Below are 19,846 nucleotides of genomic sequence, written 5' to 3' on the forward strand. Positions count from 1 at the left end.
CTTTATTTGTTTTCTCCACTCCCAGTTTCCATGTCAGTTATCTATAAGCAAACCTTCCTCACTGAGAAACTGACAAGGAACAGAAAAGTAGCTCAGTTCACATGAGGAATCTAAAAATCCAGATGCCAGTGCTGTAAAACATTAAGCAATTGAACACCTAAGAAAACTGAAAATCATCCAAGCATATGTAAGAACACAAGGATTTCATCCTGCTCACAAGAATTTCCTTCTTTTAAAAAAAAAGAATGAATTTAAGTTTTCTCTCTTTGTCAAGACAACATAGCTTGAATCCTTATAACACGTATTTTCTACAATAACCACAGTGAATATACTCTTTGCCAAAAAACCAAAAAATTTTCTATTCTTCATCAGAGTCCAAGACTTTTTTAAAAAGGCTGCCACTATGCCAAAGTAATACATACCTTCTGCAACAACCTATTTTGTATCCAGATGAACAAGATACATATAAAAGTTACATAGGTAACATCCAGCAAATGACTTGAAATGTTCTTTCCAGAAGATAAGTACAATTTTCTGCTGGAACAGAAACCTTATCACTTCCTGAAACTACACTCAGATGTAATAGTCCCACAGCTCCTCATGGGTGGAACTATGTAAATCTCTGCACATCTGGAGATCTGTGCTAAATCATTAATAGAAAGAATCAAATCGTTGTTGGCTAACTTTGTGTCTTTTTTAAGCATGCAAAAAAGTCAAGTCTGTGAACAAACTGGCAACTTCACAAGTCTCAGAGTAGGACAGACAGAAATATCATTAATTGCTTTGCTCATTGCCCAGCACTACATCACTGCATAGCACTCCAGCTGTGACACAGTGGAACTCTGTCTAGAAAGACACATCCTTCACAACTTCATATCTGGAGAGAAGATTGCCCATTGAGGAGTTTTCCTCCCTTCCCACTCAACTGAAAAGCTGACATCAGCTGTGAAGTTAGCCATCAGTTTCTCTGAGAGCTTGAAAAGGGGGGGCAGGGAATTGGTGGCAGCTACAGCTGCTCGATGACAGTGCTTCTGGAAACAGGTTCCCTAATAACCAACACCGAACAGCACAGGAGCTGGGCAGCTAATTTCCATAAAAAGCAGATAAGGCCCAAATCAGAAAAGACACAGTGAGAAAAAAGAACTAAGGAAAAAGGGGGAGAAGGGTTATATACTGGAGGGACAACATTTCTTGCTGCTTAAAAACACAACGTTTCATGTGTGATAAAAAGTTCAGGTCTAGGCTTGACCAGAACTTTCCTGCAAGTACAGCCATGCATTTGCAGCATGTTGGGAAGTGCACTTCTCCGGGTATGGTCTTCAGCCAGACTGAGGTGTGCAGTCACTCTTTGAAAGCCTGCTTTCAAACCAAGGAATGAACAAAGCAAAGACAGTGACTCAAGGCAAGTGATTTCTTTCAAGGCACAAAAAAACATAAGGAGGCCTGAAAAACATAAGGACTGTTATGACCAGGTTTGTGTATATGGCATCCTCTCTTAAGGACTAGGAAAGGTTAGGGGCTTTACTGGATACAAAGTACCAAGAAAGTACTTGATTTTCCCCCTTATTAAAAAAGCCTTCCCCTTTGATATCTCCTTCACACAAAGGGCTCATCTTCCTTTCCAAGGCAGCCCAGCCAGACCCACTGCCTCCATCCTCCAGGCAGAAAAGTTTGCTGTGCCACTGCAGCACAGCCCTGCATGCAGGTGGGGAAGGGGAAGAGCAGTACAGTGCTGCTGCATCATCAGCCTTACAGGGAACAGGAGCATAACCTCCACTGAGTGTCTGTGCTGCAGCACGCTGCAAGGAAAAAAAAAAACAAGATAGAAAAATGGAGAGTACTCTCTGCTAATTTTCACACCAACATGAAATAAAGTTCAACAAATGGAGAACAGCCATTATGGGATTTTGGATCAGAAGCCTCCTGTCCCTGGCAGGAAAAGATGGGAAACGCTGCCCCAGTCCTGTTCCAAGCAGTGCTCTGCATGCAGATTTGGGATTTTTGCTTTTCCCTATGCCATTAGGCCCTCCCCATTGATGACAATGTTTTGCCTTGATTCTTCACACACACACAGTTTATTTCCCCATCACAAAGAAACCTGACAAAAGTTTCCATGCCCATCTCATGCTTCACTGCATTTAAGAGCTTTCAGTAAAGGAGGAAAGAGCATAGACCCGACTTTCTCCACTTCAAACTCCACTCTCAAGAGGTCTGGACACCCAACAAGGTCCTCTCACAGCTGTCTGGAACAGCAGCTCTTCTTGAAAGTGGTTGAGGAAGTGACACAAAGCACCTTCTGTCTATACAAAAGCTCCTTACTTACTAAAACACTCACTACAAAGCTCAGCCACCACTGTTCATGCTTTGTATGGGAATTCATAGGAAATAGCTTAAAAGTAGAATCCTAAAAACAGGCAGGTACAGCTGAGGTACCGAGAATAAGGATCAAATCAGGGTAACAAATCAATCAAGGAATCAAGTCAGAATTTAATGACACCAATCCAGAACTGCTGATGCAGAGCAGCATTATTTACCTAAAGCAGCTTGTCATGTTTCACCTTTAACCATTACTTCAGGAGTATCAAATTTATACACAGTGCACTGCAAACACCTAGACAAAGCAATCCACTTATTTCAACCTGTAAACAAGCTTTCCTGAAAAATACTTTTTTTGTTCATGAACAACACACAGTTCCATTCTTGCATGCTGCCACTGAGACGAGCCATCCTACCTTTAGCCTCCATTCCCACTGCCCATTCCATATATTCCTGCTGTTTTCCTCAGTGCACCTGTGTGGCCAGCCAAGGTCACCTACATCTGAAGGCCAAACAAAAAGCCCTGAAAGGTTTTCAGCTGGGGCAAGTTTTAGGAGTCCTCATCTTTTCCTAGGTCTTAGATCATTAGCAACCTTCAGCATTGAACACACATAATCTTCCATTTCCTGCCCTGGACATGGATGATGCAAAACCACCTCTCATGATCTGAGGATTTCATTTGGTTGGGCTTGACAGCAGCAATGCTGACAGACCATTGAAACAAACAAAACTAGAGGCAGGAGAACCAGAAGCCTTTACCTTTATAATTTCTCTTCCTCAGTCTCTAGTCCCCCCACCACCTCCCCAGCATTTCCACCGGATTACTCAGCCTTTTACCTCATAACTAACAAACCAAGTGTGACTAAATGTACTAACAAGATAGCAATGTTAGGAGTGCTAGTTCTGCAAGGCTGGTCTCCTTGCTAATTAAGCCATTGCTCCTACACAATCTCTTAAAAAACAAATAACTTCCAGCTAAATCCAGATCAGGTTCTTCACTACCTAAACTGTTTAAAGATGCAGCTATATACACAGGCATACTACAGTATCTGATATCATTTTGAAATCCATATCAAAACATTATCAATTGGACATAAATCTCATATGCATTTCTGAAATGTCAACAAGCTCAGGTAGAGGCCAGGGAGAAAGAAGTGTATCAGCACCACACCATGTCTGCTAGCCATGTTTCAACAGCAGTCCCAGTGAGGTTATAACTGGAGTTGAACACTGACTTGTTTGCTTTATAGATGCCAGGAGCCACACACAGAAAATTGCTCACTTCTGAAACAAATTACTCTCAGTTCAGTTTCTCCAGAGGTCAAGATAATTATGTCCTGGTGTATTATTGCATTCACCAGCACTACCTGGTAGAGGCAGTGTGCCAGCCCTCAGCTGCTTTAGAATGAGGCTTAGTGATAACCGTACGAGGAACAACAGCTTTTACAGTTCACTCCACAGAGGGTGTTTCTCCAAGCTGTCTGCAGAGTGACTATAGCCACCTAAGCTGTTCCAGATTCACCTTCTGCACAGTCACTCCTTTGTCCTCCCATCCCCACCTCACACACCAGACCCAAAGGGGAGCAACTGAAAGCCCTGCAAGGGGAACTGTCTTCCATCATCTGCTCTGCTAAAAGCATGAGACGCCCCAAGTACACCCAGCAAGAACAGGGGAAAGACTTTACTACTATACACAGTTTCCCTTGCTGGGGTCTCAAACAGAAGCATACCAGTTTTTCTTCACAATTTTGCTACACCTGGTATTTCCTCTAAGAGAGCAATGCTGCAGCTACACCTCCTAGACTGTCCTGCCAGCCCAGAAGCAAGGGCAGAGCACTAAAAAAGAGATCCATGTTTTTTCCAAGACTGACAACATCAGATAAAGTGGGGCAGCCCACTGTCACAGCCAAGCCAGTTTCTCCCTGCTTTTGTCCCAAACAAGGGCCACACTTGAAAAAATCAAAAATAATGAACATTTTCAACATATGGATTTTTATGACCAAAAACCTCAAAAGGAAAAAGAGTCAAAAGGTCTCTCTTCAAAAATTAATCCTGGAATTAACATGATTCATTCGAAAACTTACCAAGTGTTGTCTTGGAAAAATTATTATGCACAAACACCTGTAAGGAACCAGCTATTAATAGTACCAATGAAACTGTCACACAAAAACAAAGAAGTGCTACTTGTGGCCCTGTGATTAAGGCTGTGTCAGCAGTTTGGTTTTCATGACTTCAACACCCAGCTGTAAAAACGGCCTTCAGTAGAGGCAAGCTTATTGAGCCAGTATCCACAGGAGCACAGTTTCTGCTTCCACTGGATGAAACACAAGAGTTAACTATGTTTTAATACATGGTCTTCAAATAGTAAGATCCAGAATCTGCAAATTGTTTTGGGAAACAATCATGGCCAAACAGGACTACACCTTGAAAGACAGTTTGATAAATACTGCAAGACAGAAACTTGGTAGAGCACAAGAAACAGAGAAATAAGAATTTGTGATGTTCTGTTTTGGCATACATTCTTCAAGAATTAGAGGTATTCCAAAGAAACTGCCTGCTAATGCACATTTCATAGCTATAGATCTTCATAACTTGGACACCTTTTGCTTAAACACAGAACGGCATTAACAGATTTATGTTTCGAAAGGCACCACTTGAGATTCTTCAAGCAAGCAATCCATAACCAAATAAGCAATAATTAGCCCTGTGCAAGCACAAAATTAAAAGCCCCACTTATGCTGACACAAGACCCACATCTGACCCAAACAAGCAGGAAAAATGCAGTACTTCAAACACATCTTAGGGGATGTATTATTCAAGGTCCTGCAACAAAATAGCATCTTCTATTAAACAAAAAACAGAGTTAAACCCTAAACAGAATGTGACCACAACCCAAAAGAAACTTCTTCACAGTGTGTTTTGATGCTTCAGGCACCACCCTGAATTTTATTCCATTTTGCTGTTAAGTTTAAATTACAAAAAAGATTACAGATTAGCTTAGAAGGCTAACACCCTTGACTGCCTCAGTATGGAAAAGCAGTAATGTCTCTTAGTTGCAATAATAAAATAATTTAATTAAACACTGAATTTTAACAGTCTGATTCTCACACAAATACACACTATAAACTATGTTTCCTCCATAAGCATACAGACAAAGGCAATACAGTCCTGCTGTAAAGATAGAAACAAAGTAGTTTTTCATCCTGGCCTTTCCTACATTTTTTTCTCTTTATCCCACATTAAAACAAAGCCTCCTTATTGAGACAATCAGAAGAACACATGGAACTCAAACACTTGAAGGCAATACATCTGACAAATTGTGTAGATTCACAAATTTTCTCCTTCTTCCTCTTTCCCTCAATCCCAAACATATGAGAGGGAAAGCTGAACACATGCAGATGCAAATAATTAGCAAATACCACTCTCATAAGTTCAAATTATTTCTTAGTGAAAGCTATTGAAAAAAAAAAATTCTCCAAAACCACCAGCACTGAAACATCAAGAACTGATCTGGATGAAACAGGGGACATCTCATTCAGCTTACTGAATGGCTCACAAGATCACAGACCCTCACTAGGAATGTGGGATTTTACTTCCCTCAAAAGAATCACACTTAATTGGCTTTTGATCACAATTTCCATTTTCTTACCATCCAGGGCTATGAACTGGCCCTATCCTGCCCTTCAACACACAGAGACAATACAGCAGCTGCCAACATTTGTGAGTAAACACAGGGAGGTTTTACAAGGGGAAGATGGACAGTCACTTACACAGCCAAGTACCACAGTCTCCATGAACCAATAACCAACCCTCCAAAACTGTTTGGAAGCAAAACCACTCAATTTCTGCCTGGAAACTTGGTTTAACATCAAAGTCACAGTACACACATGAAAGCATCATAAAACATTACTGAGATCAGGCAAAGTGAAAAATGAAACACACTGGTCAATCCCTCAAAACACAAAGAGAATCAGAAACAGAGAGGCTGTGCAGTTGATGCTCAGGAGGCAAGCAGGGATTTGGAAGCACTGTTCCTCTTCAGATTAACTCCAAAGCAGCAACCTTACAGTATCTTGTAAAAGCACTCAGATCCATCTCTTCAGTTGCATATAAATACATTTACTGCACAATATGCTTTTTTTACTAGAAGACACAATTCCAGTAACCAAATTCTATCATCTTTGTTTATCCTGTGAAGTGCTTTGTATAAAATAAATGCTTCCTCATTGCAAAATGAGGTGCTACTCAGGACAATAAAAGTCTAAGTCCCATCAGGCAGCCACCCTAAGCACCTTTCACACTCAGCAGAGCAGACAGGGAAGCCAGGTGCTGTGAATTGTATGGGCTATAAGCCTAAGTAGGCACCTGCATTTGCTTAAAAAAGCCTGGGCTCTCACTCACTGAAACAGCTGCCTAGAAAACTGCTCAGGTGTTGAAACAGTTAAGCAAGAAGGTTCCCAGCTAAGATGACAAAATCCATCACCAGCAACAACTGCTTGTATAAAGAAAATGAATTGGATTCAACTAATTAGTGGAAGTTCACTGTCACATTTTGAAGTCACACCAAGTAATTCTGAGAAACTCAGCCTACATAACCAGTATTGAGTAAACTCTTTGTCCACCTGTGGTGATGGCTACACAGCTTGGTACTTGTTACACAGCTTCCACATCAGTTAATGTACTTCAAAGTCATGTGCACACTCTTATTTCCTGCTTTACACACCTTCATGTCTTCTAAAAATAACTTAAACCATCATTTTGCAGTTCTCCCAATTTATCAAAATGAAAACCATGGCATCATTAGGGAATTTCTGTAGTTTTGAATTTGCTTTCAATTTGCCAAGTCTGTGCGGCACCTGTCTTTAACTGATCAAGACAGAAGACAGATGTGAGATCCTTGAATATGATGAAAACCAAGAGTTTGCATGTGACAAAGCTGAATTGCACTCTAAAAGAAATTAGCAATCAGTATTTTCCCATTGGAGCTACTCTTCAATTTTAAGAATAATCTGATCTCTTCTAATGTTTAAACAAGTAAAGCTACAGGCAATGAAATTATTTGAAATTCTAGCCAGACTTCACAAATCAAAAACAGCAGCATAACAATGCATTTCTACAAAGATGGCTTCTATACATTATTAAATAGTGATCCAGCATAAATAGAGTGTGAAAACATAATGATAATATCTACCAAAGAAAATACAGCAAGTGTAATTTTGGAGACACAGTCAGTCCTAAGATTCTTATTTTATTCTTGAATAATGAAAACCTCTCAAATTAGTAAAAAATTCTCTTCTCACTGAAAAATGCAGAAAAAGGACTTAAACAATTACACTATATATTCAACTACAAAGTGCTGCAATAAGAACATAGAAACATTTAATGTATATCAGGTGACCACAAGAAATTAAACACATGAAGCAAAACCACACAGTTACAACTTTTTAGTCTCAGATCAGCTGCAAGTATGACTGTTTTCCCAATATGGACTAGTAAGGGCATAAAGCAAAGTTTAACTCTTAGTCTTTGTAACTTCCTTGCCTTCACATATCAGAATAATTCTCCAACTTTATTTTGCCTTCAAAAATAAATTTACATATTTTACTGAGCCTGCAGATCTACAACCACAGAGTCCTCACCGCCTTTTCAAAGACCAGCGAGATTCTGGAACAGCTTCCAGTATCATTTCAAACACTGAAGGGAACAAAGCCACTTTTTAGCCCAGAGGCTGTGAAGGTCTGCTCACAAAGCCCAGGCTTGGGCTTCAGCAGAGCAATGCTTGATCAGTAACAGTCAAATCAGCACCACAAAGAAGCTTCTCAGCTGCACCTTTTTAAGCATTCCCATGGAGCAGAGAGACCTCAAAGAGATACCTAAAAGATGTAAGAGCACAGTATTTTGCATGCAGGCTTGAAGAGTTCTGTATCCCTTTCATACTGTTTATCTTGTAGTATTTTAATAGTATTTCACTTCAGAGGCAAACAGCATGCTAAGTTTTGGCAGGAATACATTGACAGACTATTACTGTGTAATCATGGAAAGAATTACACTGACATCAAAACCACAATTATTTAGTTGTATGAAATCCAGACAGTATACCCAGAAATTTCAACTTTCAAAACCAAACGTGCTCCACAGTAATGTTTATGCTCTTAGAGAGGATATCAGTGCTAAAAAAAGCAGGGACAACAATCAGCAGCCAAAGACATGGTGTCTGTTTCTTATCCTTTCAACAGAGAAATATCAATTAAGAGGAATCTATGGGTCATCACCAGCATCACTGATAAAGCCACCCATTGCTAATGCATCTGAAGAGATTCTTCATGGACCAAGCAAATGCCAGGGAAAAAAATTAAAAAAATAACCACACTCCTGACAGCATGCCTGTAATTTGACAAATAGCAACCTAAACAGTCAGATATTGCTACCCAGTTCCAGAATAGCACCAGCAGAAGTTTACAGTAAGACTCAGAGTAACAGTCAGAAGGGACTGCAGCATATCAAACTAGAAACATAAAACTCAGGGAAAAAGGAAAAAAAAATTTAAAAAATGTAAAGGAGCAGTTAGAAGTATTTTCTTGACTTTGTGTTTTATTTTCTGCAAGACATATATACCAATCTATACACCTTGGGAAGGGCTTATCTCCATTCATAAAGTGGTAAATGTCTTCAAGGTACTTCTGGCACAAGGTACTATCCTAGACATCCTAGGATACAAATAAAAACTGTCAGTTTTCTAAACCGGGGGTTGGGTGGTTTAAGGCTTCCTCTGCATGGTGACATGCTACCTCAGACTGCCTCTGGATATACAGGAACAGTTACCATTTACCTGATGCATAATCAAAAGCCAAGAGACACCTCTTTAATAGCTGTGCAGGTGTCAGATATGCAGCAGAAACCAGGCATCTTCTAATTACAGCAAAAGCACTCACCTAGACACTTAACATGGTATCATTTTTTCCTTCTGCATTAGAATTCATCACACAGGCTGTAGGAATTCTCCTTTGAGAAGAATTTCTAAGCAGCAGTAAATTGGTCAAATGACAGCTGAAGCAAAGCCCTGCAGAAACGTTTCCTAAAATTTGACTACATCTTGCTATACTTAGTGGTTAGCCAGATTTTTCTAGAACAAGCATAATTTTTCCTGTTATTTCAAAGGTGTTCAAGCTTGGCAAAAGCAGCACAAGCTGGTTTATCTACTTGGATACCCCTTGCAAAATGCCAAGATCTATGGCATTCCACATCCAAGTCAAGCACCTCTTTGCAGCTGACATACCTGTTGGACCAGTGTGCTTAGCTGAGCATTACAATGAAGTAGCTGACAATATCACAGGTAAGTTTGACTGCACAATGCCAATGTACCATTATTCATCAAACTGGAGTTGGCTCAGGGTACACAGTATCTAATGCCTTCCATGGCACTTACCACTGAACTAACTGCAACCATATCAAAGTCAATGGATTTGTTTTTACACTTACTTTGCTTACTGTCAAATAACACTGAGTTACAAGGAACAATTTATATTTCCCATTAAAAAAAAAAGAAAATAATGAGACTCTAACAAGAAATACTCCTGAAGAAGGGAGCCTGCCTCGGTTGTACTGATTTGTGTGTATTCTTGACTAAAATTGTTACAACATTCAAGTTGCATATGAGGAAGTTCAGTTGCTTAACACATGTGAAAAGCACAGGTGACAAAAGATAAGCCAGTTCAGATCAATTTGTTTGGCAGGCTTTACAAAAGCTTCATTGTGGATTTAGGTTGTAAAGCCTGTGAACACACTCAAAAGGAACAAGCCATAAGGGCTTCCAGTAATAGAAACAGGAAACTTGAGAGAATTCCACTCTTTTACCTCACCTTCTATGGTTTTGCTTAAATGAAAGATTTGGATATAACTGCATCCTCCAGATCACAGACATACAACCCAAAGGAATTCCTTAGCTGAGGGTCTGAAAAAACAATCAGTGGATTCATATGAAAGAGGCAGGAGGTGACAAAAATATTAAAAAGAAAATCTTTTTATTTTGCTCACTTGGCTAAAAAGCAGCCAAAGTAGCAAGAAGAAATTTAGAGCAAGAGAGAACATACACCTGTGAAAGAGGAAGCTGGACATCAACCACACTGCCACCTTGCTCTTGTGCCGTCATCCACCCAGAGCTTCAAGGAAGCCGCGCTTTCCAAAATAAGCCTGAGCTGTGCCACAACAGTGTAGGAGAAACTGGGCTGACAAGCTTGTAAGAACAGACACTTAATCAGGACTCTACTCCAGACCCAGAAGTCTGAAGAAGTTGGGATAAGGTTGCTAGGAATTGCCAAGAGAAAGAAACTACTTCCTGCCTCCCAGACTGAATGAAAGCAGAGGCAAGTGCAAAGAGACCCAGCCTTGGTACTCCTCTAAGACAAGGTGTCTTGTCTTGAGCAACAGGAAGCACCACTAGGATGAACACCAGTATCACAACTGCACTGAAAAGCCGTTTATTCAACCTTTTATTTATTATTTATAGGGATCACAGTGGTAGCTTTTGATGTGTTTCTCACACAGGCCATCAGCAGGTTCAAGTACTCCATTTCTCCTTGCCCTTCTGCATAGCTATCTATTTTCTAAGAAACCGACTCCCTTGTGCAGAAAGCTCAACAGACAAAAGGATCTGAAAGAGATAATCAGAGGGGAAAAAAAAAAGACCAAAATTTAGTGGTAGAAGATCAAGTCACATAGAAAAGATTTTTACAAGAGTTCTCTATTCATATTGGATTGGCTGTAGGTACATGGGAAGAGGAGGCTTTAGCTCTTTAAAACTTTAGGAAATAAAGAACTACAGGTTCTGTCTATGCCAGCAGTCACCAGTCTTAATTAAATTTAAAAATTCCCAAACAGTTAAAGATTAAAGAAGCTGCATGCTGCTGGCAATAGGGTAATCTGTTCTCCTGGACTGTCAGTCCAGGCAGTAGTGTCAAATAGCCCCCTAACCACAGCATCAGATGTCATGAGAAATGTTGCCTGGAGGAAGTCATCTTCCCAAACCCTATTTGGTTACCATGTGTAGATCGGTTTCACACCCCAGCACCATTAACATGAACTTCAGCATTTTCTTTTTTCTGGAACACTTTCATTATTTTACCTATGTTCACAGCAGGTACCCATCACAGCATACAGTACCTTATGATTCACTTGTTGTTCTCAACGTTTTTCAATCCACATCCTGCATTACATCATGTTCAAACACAAGGAATCAGACTGCCTGCACTGGTCCTCGAATTGAAAGGCTGCTAGCTGAGCCAGGCTACCAGAACTTCCCTCTCCAGTATACAACTAAAGAACAGACTTCACTGGCAGTCACAAACACTGAGCAAAGCTGTGCAAAGGTGGAAAGAAAAAAAGGAAGTTAATCCATCAAGGCACACATGAACTAATCCCGTATCAGTTACACTTTTTATTGTGAATATCTCCTAGGTAACCTATGTTCAAATGCCATCACTAACTGCATTATTCTGAAAGGCAATGGAATACAGATGGGCTACCCCAGGCAGGCACAGAGAGCAACCAAGGTCCTGCACTCCCAGTCCTAGAAGAAGACAAAAGCCCTGCACATACTGGTGTAGAGTATAAACCATATGAAAGAGTAAAACATTGAACCATGTATTTATAGATGGCTATTACTGCAGAAGTTGAGTTAGTCTATCTAGTAGCCCTCCTCTTTCCAAAAGGGACTCAAGGCAATCAAAAGTCAGACATCTTTGTATAAATAGGGTCTCTGTTTTCAGAAAATATTCTAGTATTCAATTTCAGTATTTGTTATACTACTTTACTCAGTAAAATGCCTTTTCCTCAAGAGTTTTGGGTGACAATCAACAGCAGCACTCCTCATCTATATCCTGTAAAGGGAAAATACCTGGAATTATATTTTAGGAAAGCTTAGTTTCATGTCAGAGCCACTATTTATTTGCTGCAAATTATTTTCAACAAGCCCCTTATGCCATCTTGTCACAAACTGCAGGTGGTTCGACTTCCAATCCTGTGGAGTGGTCATAATATCACACAACCTTATATTGAAAGGGACTTCTGTGCAGTTCAACATCCCTGCTGAAGACAGGGTCAACAAGTGTAAGTTGCTTAGGGCCATGTCCAGTTTGGTTTGGGTTCCTCCAGGGACAGACACTCAACTTCTATAGTCAATTTCTTCTGTGCTTGACATCCTCATCATTTAAAACAAACCAATCCAATAAAAGCCACCCCAAAAACACATACCCTCCCACGTTTAAAAGAAGTTTCTTGCATTCAGGTTTGTGGCCAAATTCAGTGCTCCTACATCTCTGCATCCTCAGACTATAAGGATGTTCAATGCACGTGAAATCCTTGCTCAAGCCAACTCTTGGCTACTTAGAGACAGAAACTGAAATAGACTCCTTGGCTTCAAACAAGACAATATTTGTTTAAATGAACAGGCAGCAATACTAATATTTAGCTTTACTCAGAAACTAAGACTATTTGTCTTAATGAAATGGCAGCAATGCTAATATTTACCTTTAGCCAGTTTCAGCAAAGATTATCCTCCTATTTCAATGCGAAAAACCAATCCCTCCGATTTTATCCTTCTGGCAAACCAACATCCTGTCTCTGCTACAGCAGCCTATAATGTTTCTCTACCTGTGCTTTTCAAGTATACACACGTTCTCCAGTGACACAGATTCCCACCTCACAGTTTGATCACTATACTGAAAGAAGCTTTCATAAACATTGTTTAACTGTTTCCTCTGCAACTCTTCTCCAAGTAACATTTATTTTATTTTAGCCACAGAGTATCAAAGAGTTTTATAGGCTATGACCATGACCCTCTACCAGCTACTCATTTCAGGGTTTTCTTAATACTAAGCAATGACTCATGTTCTGTTATTACTGTACTTTGCCCCACTGAGCCTGTCTTGTTCAGTTTCACCTCAACAGCCAAATTTTTAAAAAACCCTACAACTTGATCTCAATTTACAACAGCAAATCTTGCTTTCTCAGTATCTTTTTCCCCCCCTCTTGATACAGTTAACCTTTCTCCAACTGTGAACTGTAACTGTGGCATGAAACTTGCAGTACACCTGTATAAGGGTTTGGTGTGTTAGAGGAATAGCAAAGGCTGTAAGCAACTGAACTTTCAATACAAAAGACAGAGTCAGACCCAACTCTTTAAGCTCCCTTCAGGCTTGGGTGAAAGTTCTGAGGTTGCTGCCTTAAGTTTTGCCAAATGGAAGCTGTATTTGACAGAACTGCAGGCAAAGGAGCGGAGGCTGGAGCTAGTATTGCTGCTGTAAGAACTCTCACAAGGCAGAGACACAACTGCTCCCTCCATGCTCCGTTTGCAATAGCCTCAGGGCATGTACTGACACTGAGCTCTAATGCATCGCTTCATACTAAACTGAGCTCTGAAGTGCCTGCTCACCCATCGTGGTCTACCTTGCTGCCTCTCCTAGGAAAGCACCAGATGCAGATAGATATTATTTACTGCTCAAAATCCAGGGCCCAAATGGGAAAAGTAGAAACATCAACATATAGCCACATAGTTAGGCTCAGAGAGATTATTTCTTGGTACTTTTCCAAGGAGTCAAATATCTGAATGCTCCTAAAAGTATCAGTATGAGAAAGACAATCAGACTGATTGCAGTGCAATCAGACATTCTGAATAGATATTTAAGTGCAATTTAACAGATATTTAGTCACGAGGTCTAGAAAACAACACTTTAAAAGTGTACTGCTTTAGTAGCTTCCTGGTATAAGCAACATGCCATGTTTGCAGAACTGTTAGTAATTACACTGTTAGTAATACTAGTATTTGATTCAAAACTTCCATTTTTACAGAGTAATTCTTCAAGTTACCAAGGTTTGAAAAGTCCAGTACATTTATTTTGCATTCTGAAAACACTCTTAGTGATATTCAAGCTGTTTGAGATTTTTTTTTTAAGCATTTTCACTTAAACACATACAAGAGGCCTGTTTAATTTAAAATACTTCTCTTTAAACAAAGAAAAAAGTGCTAAGCATTGGTCATAAGTAGTCTACCAGCAGACCAATACCTACATGACACTTCAGAAATGTTTCATCCATCTAACCACAGCAACTGCCTCACTCTGGAAGTTATTTTAGCAAAACAGTGAAATGTGGTTCGTTCCACTGCTGTGGTGTGAGAAAGATAAAAGAAATCTCAATACTGCAAAAGGAGTATATAACACCACTGCCTACGTGCTTAGAGTCTCTTATCAGCAATGCAAGTGCTGGAACGATACTGATTTCACCATAACTCGAAGGGCAAATGCAGAATTTGTAGAGGTTGATACATCTGCTTTGATTTAATAGAAACTAAGGTTCAGCCCTTGGAGCCAGAATGTCATTTAAGTCCTGATCATAGAATTATGAAATTTGCTCTCCTTTGTGGCTTCACCATGCATGCAGCAAACTCCTTTTATGTGGCCAGAGGTCAAACTCACCTTCTTATCAGTAACACATTCACCCTTGCAGATACCTGTTCTCTAAATGTCTTCTATCTAGAAGAAAAGCAAGTCACTAGAACTGATTTCATTAACAGGTGAAGTTAAGCTGGCAAATGCGCGTGCCTCCAGTCTCTTACTAAACAGAAGAACTTGTGCAGACAGCCCATCTTTCTCTGGCATGCTGTAAAGTCTCATGAACCCCATTAAAAGTCCCTTCATCAGAAGTTTCAGTTGTGCCATATCTCTATGTTATGTTTCAGTTAAAAGCTGCATCATCAGTCAGTTGCTCCATTATCAAAGTATAACTCTCTGAGCTCAACTCTTTCTCCATTCTAGAGAGAAAACCCCAACTTTTGTCAGTGGAAAAGGTGAACAATCCTCATGTTCCTGTCTACACAGAAGTTCTGAAAAATAATGAGTTATCTGATTCCAGCACTATGATCGAGCACACTTGCTGTGGCATCATCCCAACTCAGGAAGGGCTGTTACAGTTCAAGCAGCACCTCACCTGGCCCAAGAATACTCTAACAACAAAAACCCTACTCCACAATTGCCCAGAACTGTCATGGTCCACATCCAGCTCAATAATTATCTTTCACCCATCCTTATGTGCCAGGCCCTACAGGGCATTACTTCAGCAAACACTCTCAGACAGTGACCACACACAAACAAAAGCAGGTTCCTTATACAATACAACTATGGCAGCTTGCTTTTTGCTGTTGCAGAAAGGGCATAGTTTAAATAAGAGGAGTTTACCATCCAATTCTGTTCTATACCACCTTCAGTCTGAAGAGATCCAAGCCTTTATCTCCCACCTTGAAAGAGCACCAGTTAAAGGAAGAATTTGAAACAGGCCAATAATCTTTAGCACAGTTGATAAAATAATTGCCTGGGAGAGAAAAAGCCTGAGCTCTAGCTTCAACTTCATCATATTTGTACATTTTACACATGGTAACTAAGTTTAGAAACACATTGCACTCTTTCTTCAGATGCAAGTCTCCCTTTCTCACACAGGAAACAAAATCCAAGTCTCCTGTTTCTGGGTGAGCCTCTTCAAAGTATAGTGATGTTCTTTAAAACTCATCTAAGAAAATAGATGGACCAGGAATCCTGGCAGCAGATCTCAGAATTATGGAGAACTACACGGCCCCAAAAAAGGCCTTTCCTAGCTCTGGTTCTCCACATGTTGCAATGATAAATAATATGCCTGTCAAAAGTTAAGCTAAGAAGGAGGATCTGCTTTGGAAACAAAGTAACATACAGAACACAGCACTGAAAGAACCATGGTGTTGTAGCTACAGGCCTCTAACTTACTATCTTTGATGAAGGGAAACGTACTTCTGGCAACAACCTGGAAGACTTTTCACACAGCACCAAAGGAGTCCTTGGGAAAGCTCTGACTGTGCTCTTGCTAGAAATAAACATCAAGCAGAAGTGTTAGTACATAGAGATCAGTAGTTTTTCCTCTTCTCAGACATAGTTACATCTCCTTGTCAGACAGCCCCTTGGACGGTTCTCCCCAGCCTGCTATTAGCAGACAGCTGCTAACCCATGAGAAGAGCGTGACCAAAAAGTGTGGCAAGAACATACAGGACCAGGCATAATGAGGCAAAACACAAGCAGCAGGTGAATGTTCAAAGCACAGTGCAGGCTCCCTCAGACAGCAGATGAAAAGCTAGTCTCTGTATTTACTCCCTCACAAAGAACCCACTGGTTCTTCCACTATAAAATAAAAAGAGAGACAGCACTGACTGTCTCAGAGTAAAAGAGCAACATGTTTGTTTTGACATGTACTTTTTCACAGTGCTCATGGACTTCTCAACAATCCACACCAGCACCTCACAGTGGATCTGCAAACATACCAGGACAAGTCACAGTTGAAGGGGAAGAAGTTCTTCCATGTATGAAGCTGTCACTAACTAAATGCAAGCCATAAAGAAAAAATGCTGTTCCACTGGGATTCTAAAATGAGCCTTAATGGCTACTATACATTACTTACTGAACAAGTTATACCAATCACAGGAGATACACCCTCCAAGCAGAAGTCATTCAGTACCAGCATGTTCCTGGAGATAAGCAATGTGAAAGGAGAGCAAATTTTCCCAGGTAGTGCGAGGTATCTACATTGCAAATAAGATGTTCCTAAAATATGAGCAAGCATGTCCAGGACAACTTTTCATTTAGCACCCACTTGCCAGCAAAGACAAAGCAATGCAGATCTCTGTGTGCACAAACAGTCCAACCAACTATCCCAGCTGCCTACTGGAAGTGCAGCAGCACAAGCCACAAACTGCACACATCAACCCTCCTGCACACCTCACCAGGTTAAAACTCACCACCATCACATCTTTTTTCATCATGCAGCAGTTGCTCCAAGAGAGATTGTGATTTCTTTCTCTTTGAGATCTTTCTTTTTCCATGCCATCTTTCTCCTGCACCTTCTGCTCAAAGCACCAGGACGCTGAGAGCATCATTATCCCTATGAGTAATATAGCCAAAAAAATTGGAGACTGCAATGAACGTACACAAATACAAAACAGGTGGCCTGGGGAAACGCTTTTGTCTTCCACTGAGGTTTCAGGATAAAGCAGGTACTGACTGTACATGCGTGGCTGCCCAGTGTGTCACAGTGGCAAGTGACAAGCACCCCTCCTGAGTGACAAGCCTGATCAGGTCACAACCAACGCTGGCTGCCTCACACCTGCACTGGTACCTTCCCCACTGCAGACCTCAGGATGAAGAGTCCCAACACTGGCTCCTTGTACTGTCTTTCCTATATGCTGCTCCTTTTTCAGCGATGCTGGCTTCACACCTCATCCCTGCACAGGTTTAGCTGATTTCTCATGAATTCCTGGTACAAACTACTATAAGACAGTCCAGACACGAGACAAAAAAAGGCATTGCACACCATCTCGCTCACACCAGCAGAAGAACACTGCAGACCCCCGGGGCAGACAAGCCCTACCCACGAGGCGGTCTGTCCGCCTCTGACCCAGCCGGGGGCTGTCAGAGGGAGCTCCAGCCCGGCGCGGAACTGGCGGCGCCAGCGGGGAAGGGCAGCGGGCACCGGGCTGGGAAGGCACCCGCGGGGACGTGCCCCGGGGCCCGGGAGCGAAGGCGCCGGGCAGACCCACGCCGAGCCCTCCGCCGCCCCTCTCCCAACGCCTGGCCCCGGTCACGGCCGCCTGCGGGCGCCTCGGGGCGGCTCCTTCCCATCCCCTCTCCCTCTCCCTCCGCCGCCCTCCGGGAGGGCACGCGAACGAAGGGAGCCCCGCCGTTACCTGCCCGGTGATGCCGGTGATCAGAGCCACCTTCCTGCCGTTCATCTCCTCGCCGTCGTCTCCCGGTGCGGCGGCGGCGGCGCAGCCACACGCCTCCTCTGCCGCGGGCTGTGCCATCCTCCCGGCGGCGGGCGCGTCTCAGGTGCGGAGGTATCCCGGGGCGGAGGCGCGGCCGCCGGGGCGAGGCTCCCGGCGCTGGGGGCGGGCACAGAGGGGAGGATGCCTGCCGGCACCCGGGGTTACCTGCGCTGCCCCGGCCGCCGCCGCCGCGGCATTTCCGCGCTCCCGCCCCACCGCCCGCGCTCCCGCCCGCGCTCCCGCCCCGCCCGCGGCGGCCGCAGGTGCAGCCCCCCGCAGGCGCGCTCCCGCCGCACGGCCCGGGAGCGCGCCCCGTGCTCGGCACCGCTCCCGCCGCGCGGCCCGAGCCCGCAGCCAATCAGGAGCCCCGGCGCTCCCCGAAAGGGGCGGGAGATGCGCCGGGGCAGAAAGCTGGCGCGGTGATTGGCTGAGAGCGGGCGGGGAGGGGCGTGGCCGGAGGAGGAGGAGGAGAAGGAGATGGAGGAAGAAGAGGAGGAGGAGGAAGAAGAGGAGGGGGAGCGAGGCTGCCCGACTTCCTGACCGCGTGTCGGGCCGGAGGATGCGCCGGCGGTGCTGAGTGAGGCAGCGGGGCCGGGATCACAGCGCCCCCCGCGGCGCGGAGGAGTCACCGAGGCACCGCCGCGGGGGCCGCGCTGGAGGTGCCCAGCCTTCCCACTCTGGAAACGCTCGGTTATGAACGGACCAAAGGCGTCTGGAAAAAGGGATTTACAGCAAGTGTTTCTTCTTCTGATGAGGCACTGGACCAGCACGGCTTTTATCCAGGCAGCCGGTCGCTGTATGTATAAGGAAGAAGGTGCATGCCCGAGGTTTGCTGCTATTCCATGAAGGATTTCTCATCCATTCCCTCAATGCATGCTTGCATGATGAGGCTTCTGCGTATGCAGATGACCATCGTACTGCTAATTTTTCTATTATTGTGCTACATGACCAAAAATTTTCAATATCATTGAAAACCCATAGTACATTTTAAAAAAAGCAAAAAACAAAACAACAACAAACAAAACAAAACAAACAAACAAACAAACCCCCCCCCCTGAGTCTAGGAGCATAATGCCCTTCAAATGGAACTGTACTCTCAAATTGTGAATACTTTCTTGCATGCCGCTCCCCACTTTCTCGGTTTAAATTCCCTTCTTGCAGCCTCACGGTTTGTGATGCCATGGCGAATTTGTATTATGTCACAGTTACATAGTTGCAGGATGTCATCCCAGTTGTACCATTTCTGCCTCCTGTTTCTGAAGCCTCTTCTCAACAAGCACATGCAGTTTTATCAAGTTGGTAACATTGGCTACTACTTGTGCAAAATGACTTCATCCCACTAAGTGGGATTTTATGGATGTACAGTCTCGGATTCAGAGAGGAGGGGCACCACACATGAGCTCCACCCCCTCAGTTTTAAAATGACACAGGAAAATAAAAGGTTATCAAATTCTGAGAGTTTCAGGATTCTGTATACCAGAAATAAGGCACAAGCCTTTATTTGGAAATCTAGGATTTGAGATTAGAGGGAGTTAGGAGCAAGTTTCCTTTCTTTACTTATTTACATACATCATTCACTCTCCTGTTAGGTCTGAGCTGCATAGAAAAGTGTGTGAGCTACAGCCTTAAAAATTGTCCTTTATATGGCCAGAGAAGCTTGTCATTTCTGGCTTTCTTTGGCAGTCCATTCATTGGCTT

General features: G+C 42.7%; 1 protein-coding gene and 1 long non-coding RNA gene across 3 annotated transcripts in view; both read right to left on the reverse strand.

The window, feature by feature from the left end:
- The window catches only part of GMDS (GDP-mannose 4,6-dehydratase), a 409,472-nt gene extending 390,973 nt beyond the window's left edge, over nucleotides 1-18,499 (reverse strand). Inside the window, exon 1 of the mRNA XM_054632699.2 lies at nucleotides 18,071-18,499. Within this exon, the coding sequence (XP_054488674.2) occupies nucleotides 18,071-18,187 (117 nt within the window). The 5' untranslated portion in view covers nucleotides 18,188-18,499. The remainder of the gene's footprint in view (nucleotides 1-18,070) is intronic.
- LOC143694526 (uncharacterized) lies at nucleotides 10,789-18,030 on the reverse strand. 2 transcript variants are annotated; one of them, XR_013183083.1, is made up of 3 exons: nucleotides 16,104-18,030; nucleotides 11,476-11,671; nucleotides 10,789-10,966 (listed from the first exon to the last, which is right to left on the reverse strand). It is a non-coding gene; the product is annotated as an uncharacterized LOC143694526 (long non-coding RNA). The 2 variants fall into 2 exon arrangements; XR_013183082.1 differs by having other exon boundaries at nucleotides 11,476-18,030.
- Nucleotides 18,500-19,846: the final 1,347 nt, after the last annotated feature.

The sequence above is a fragment of the Agelaius phoeniceus genome, chromosome 1, assembly GCF_051311805.1.
Source record: "Agelaius phoeniceus isolate bAgePho1 chromosome 1, bAgePho1.hap1, whole genome shotgun sequence".
Lineage (NCBI taxonomy): Eukaryota > Metazoa > Chordata > Aves > Passeriformes > Icteridae > Agelaius > Agelaius phoeniceus.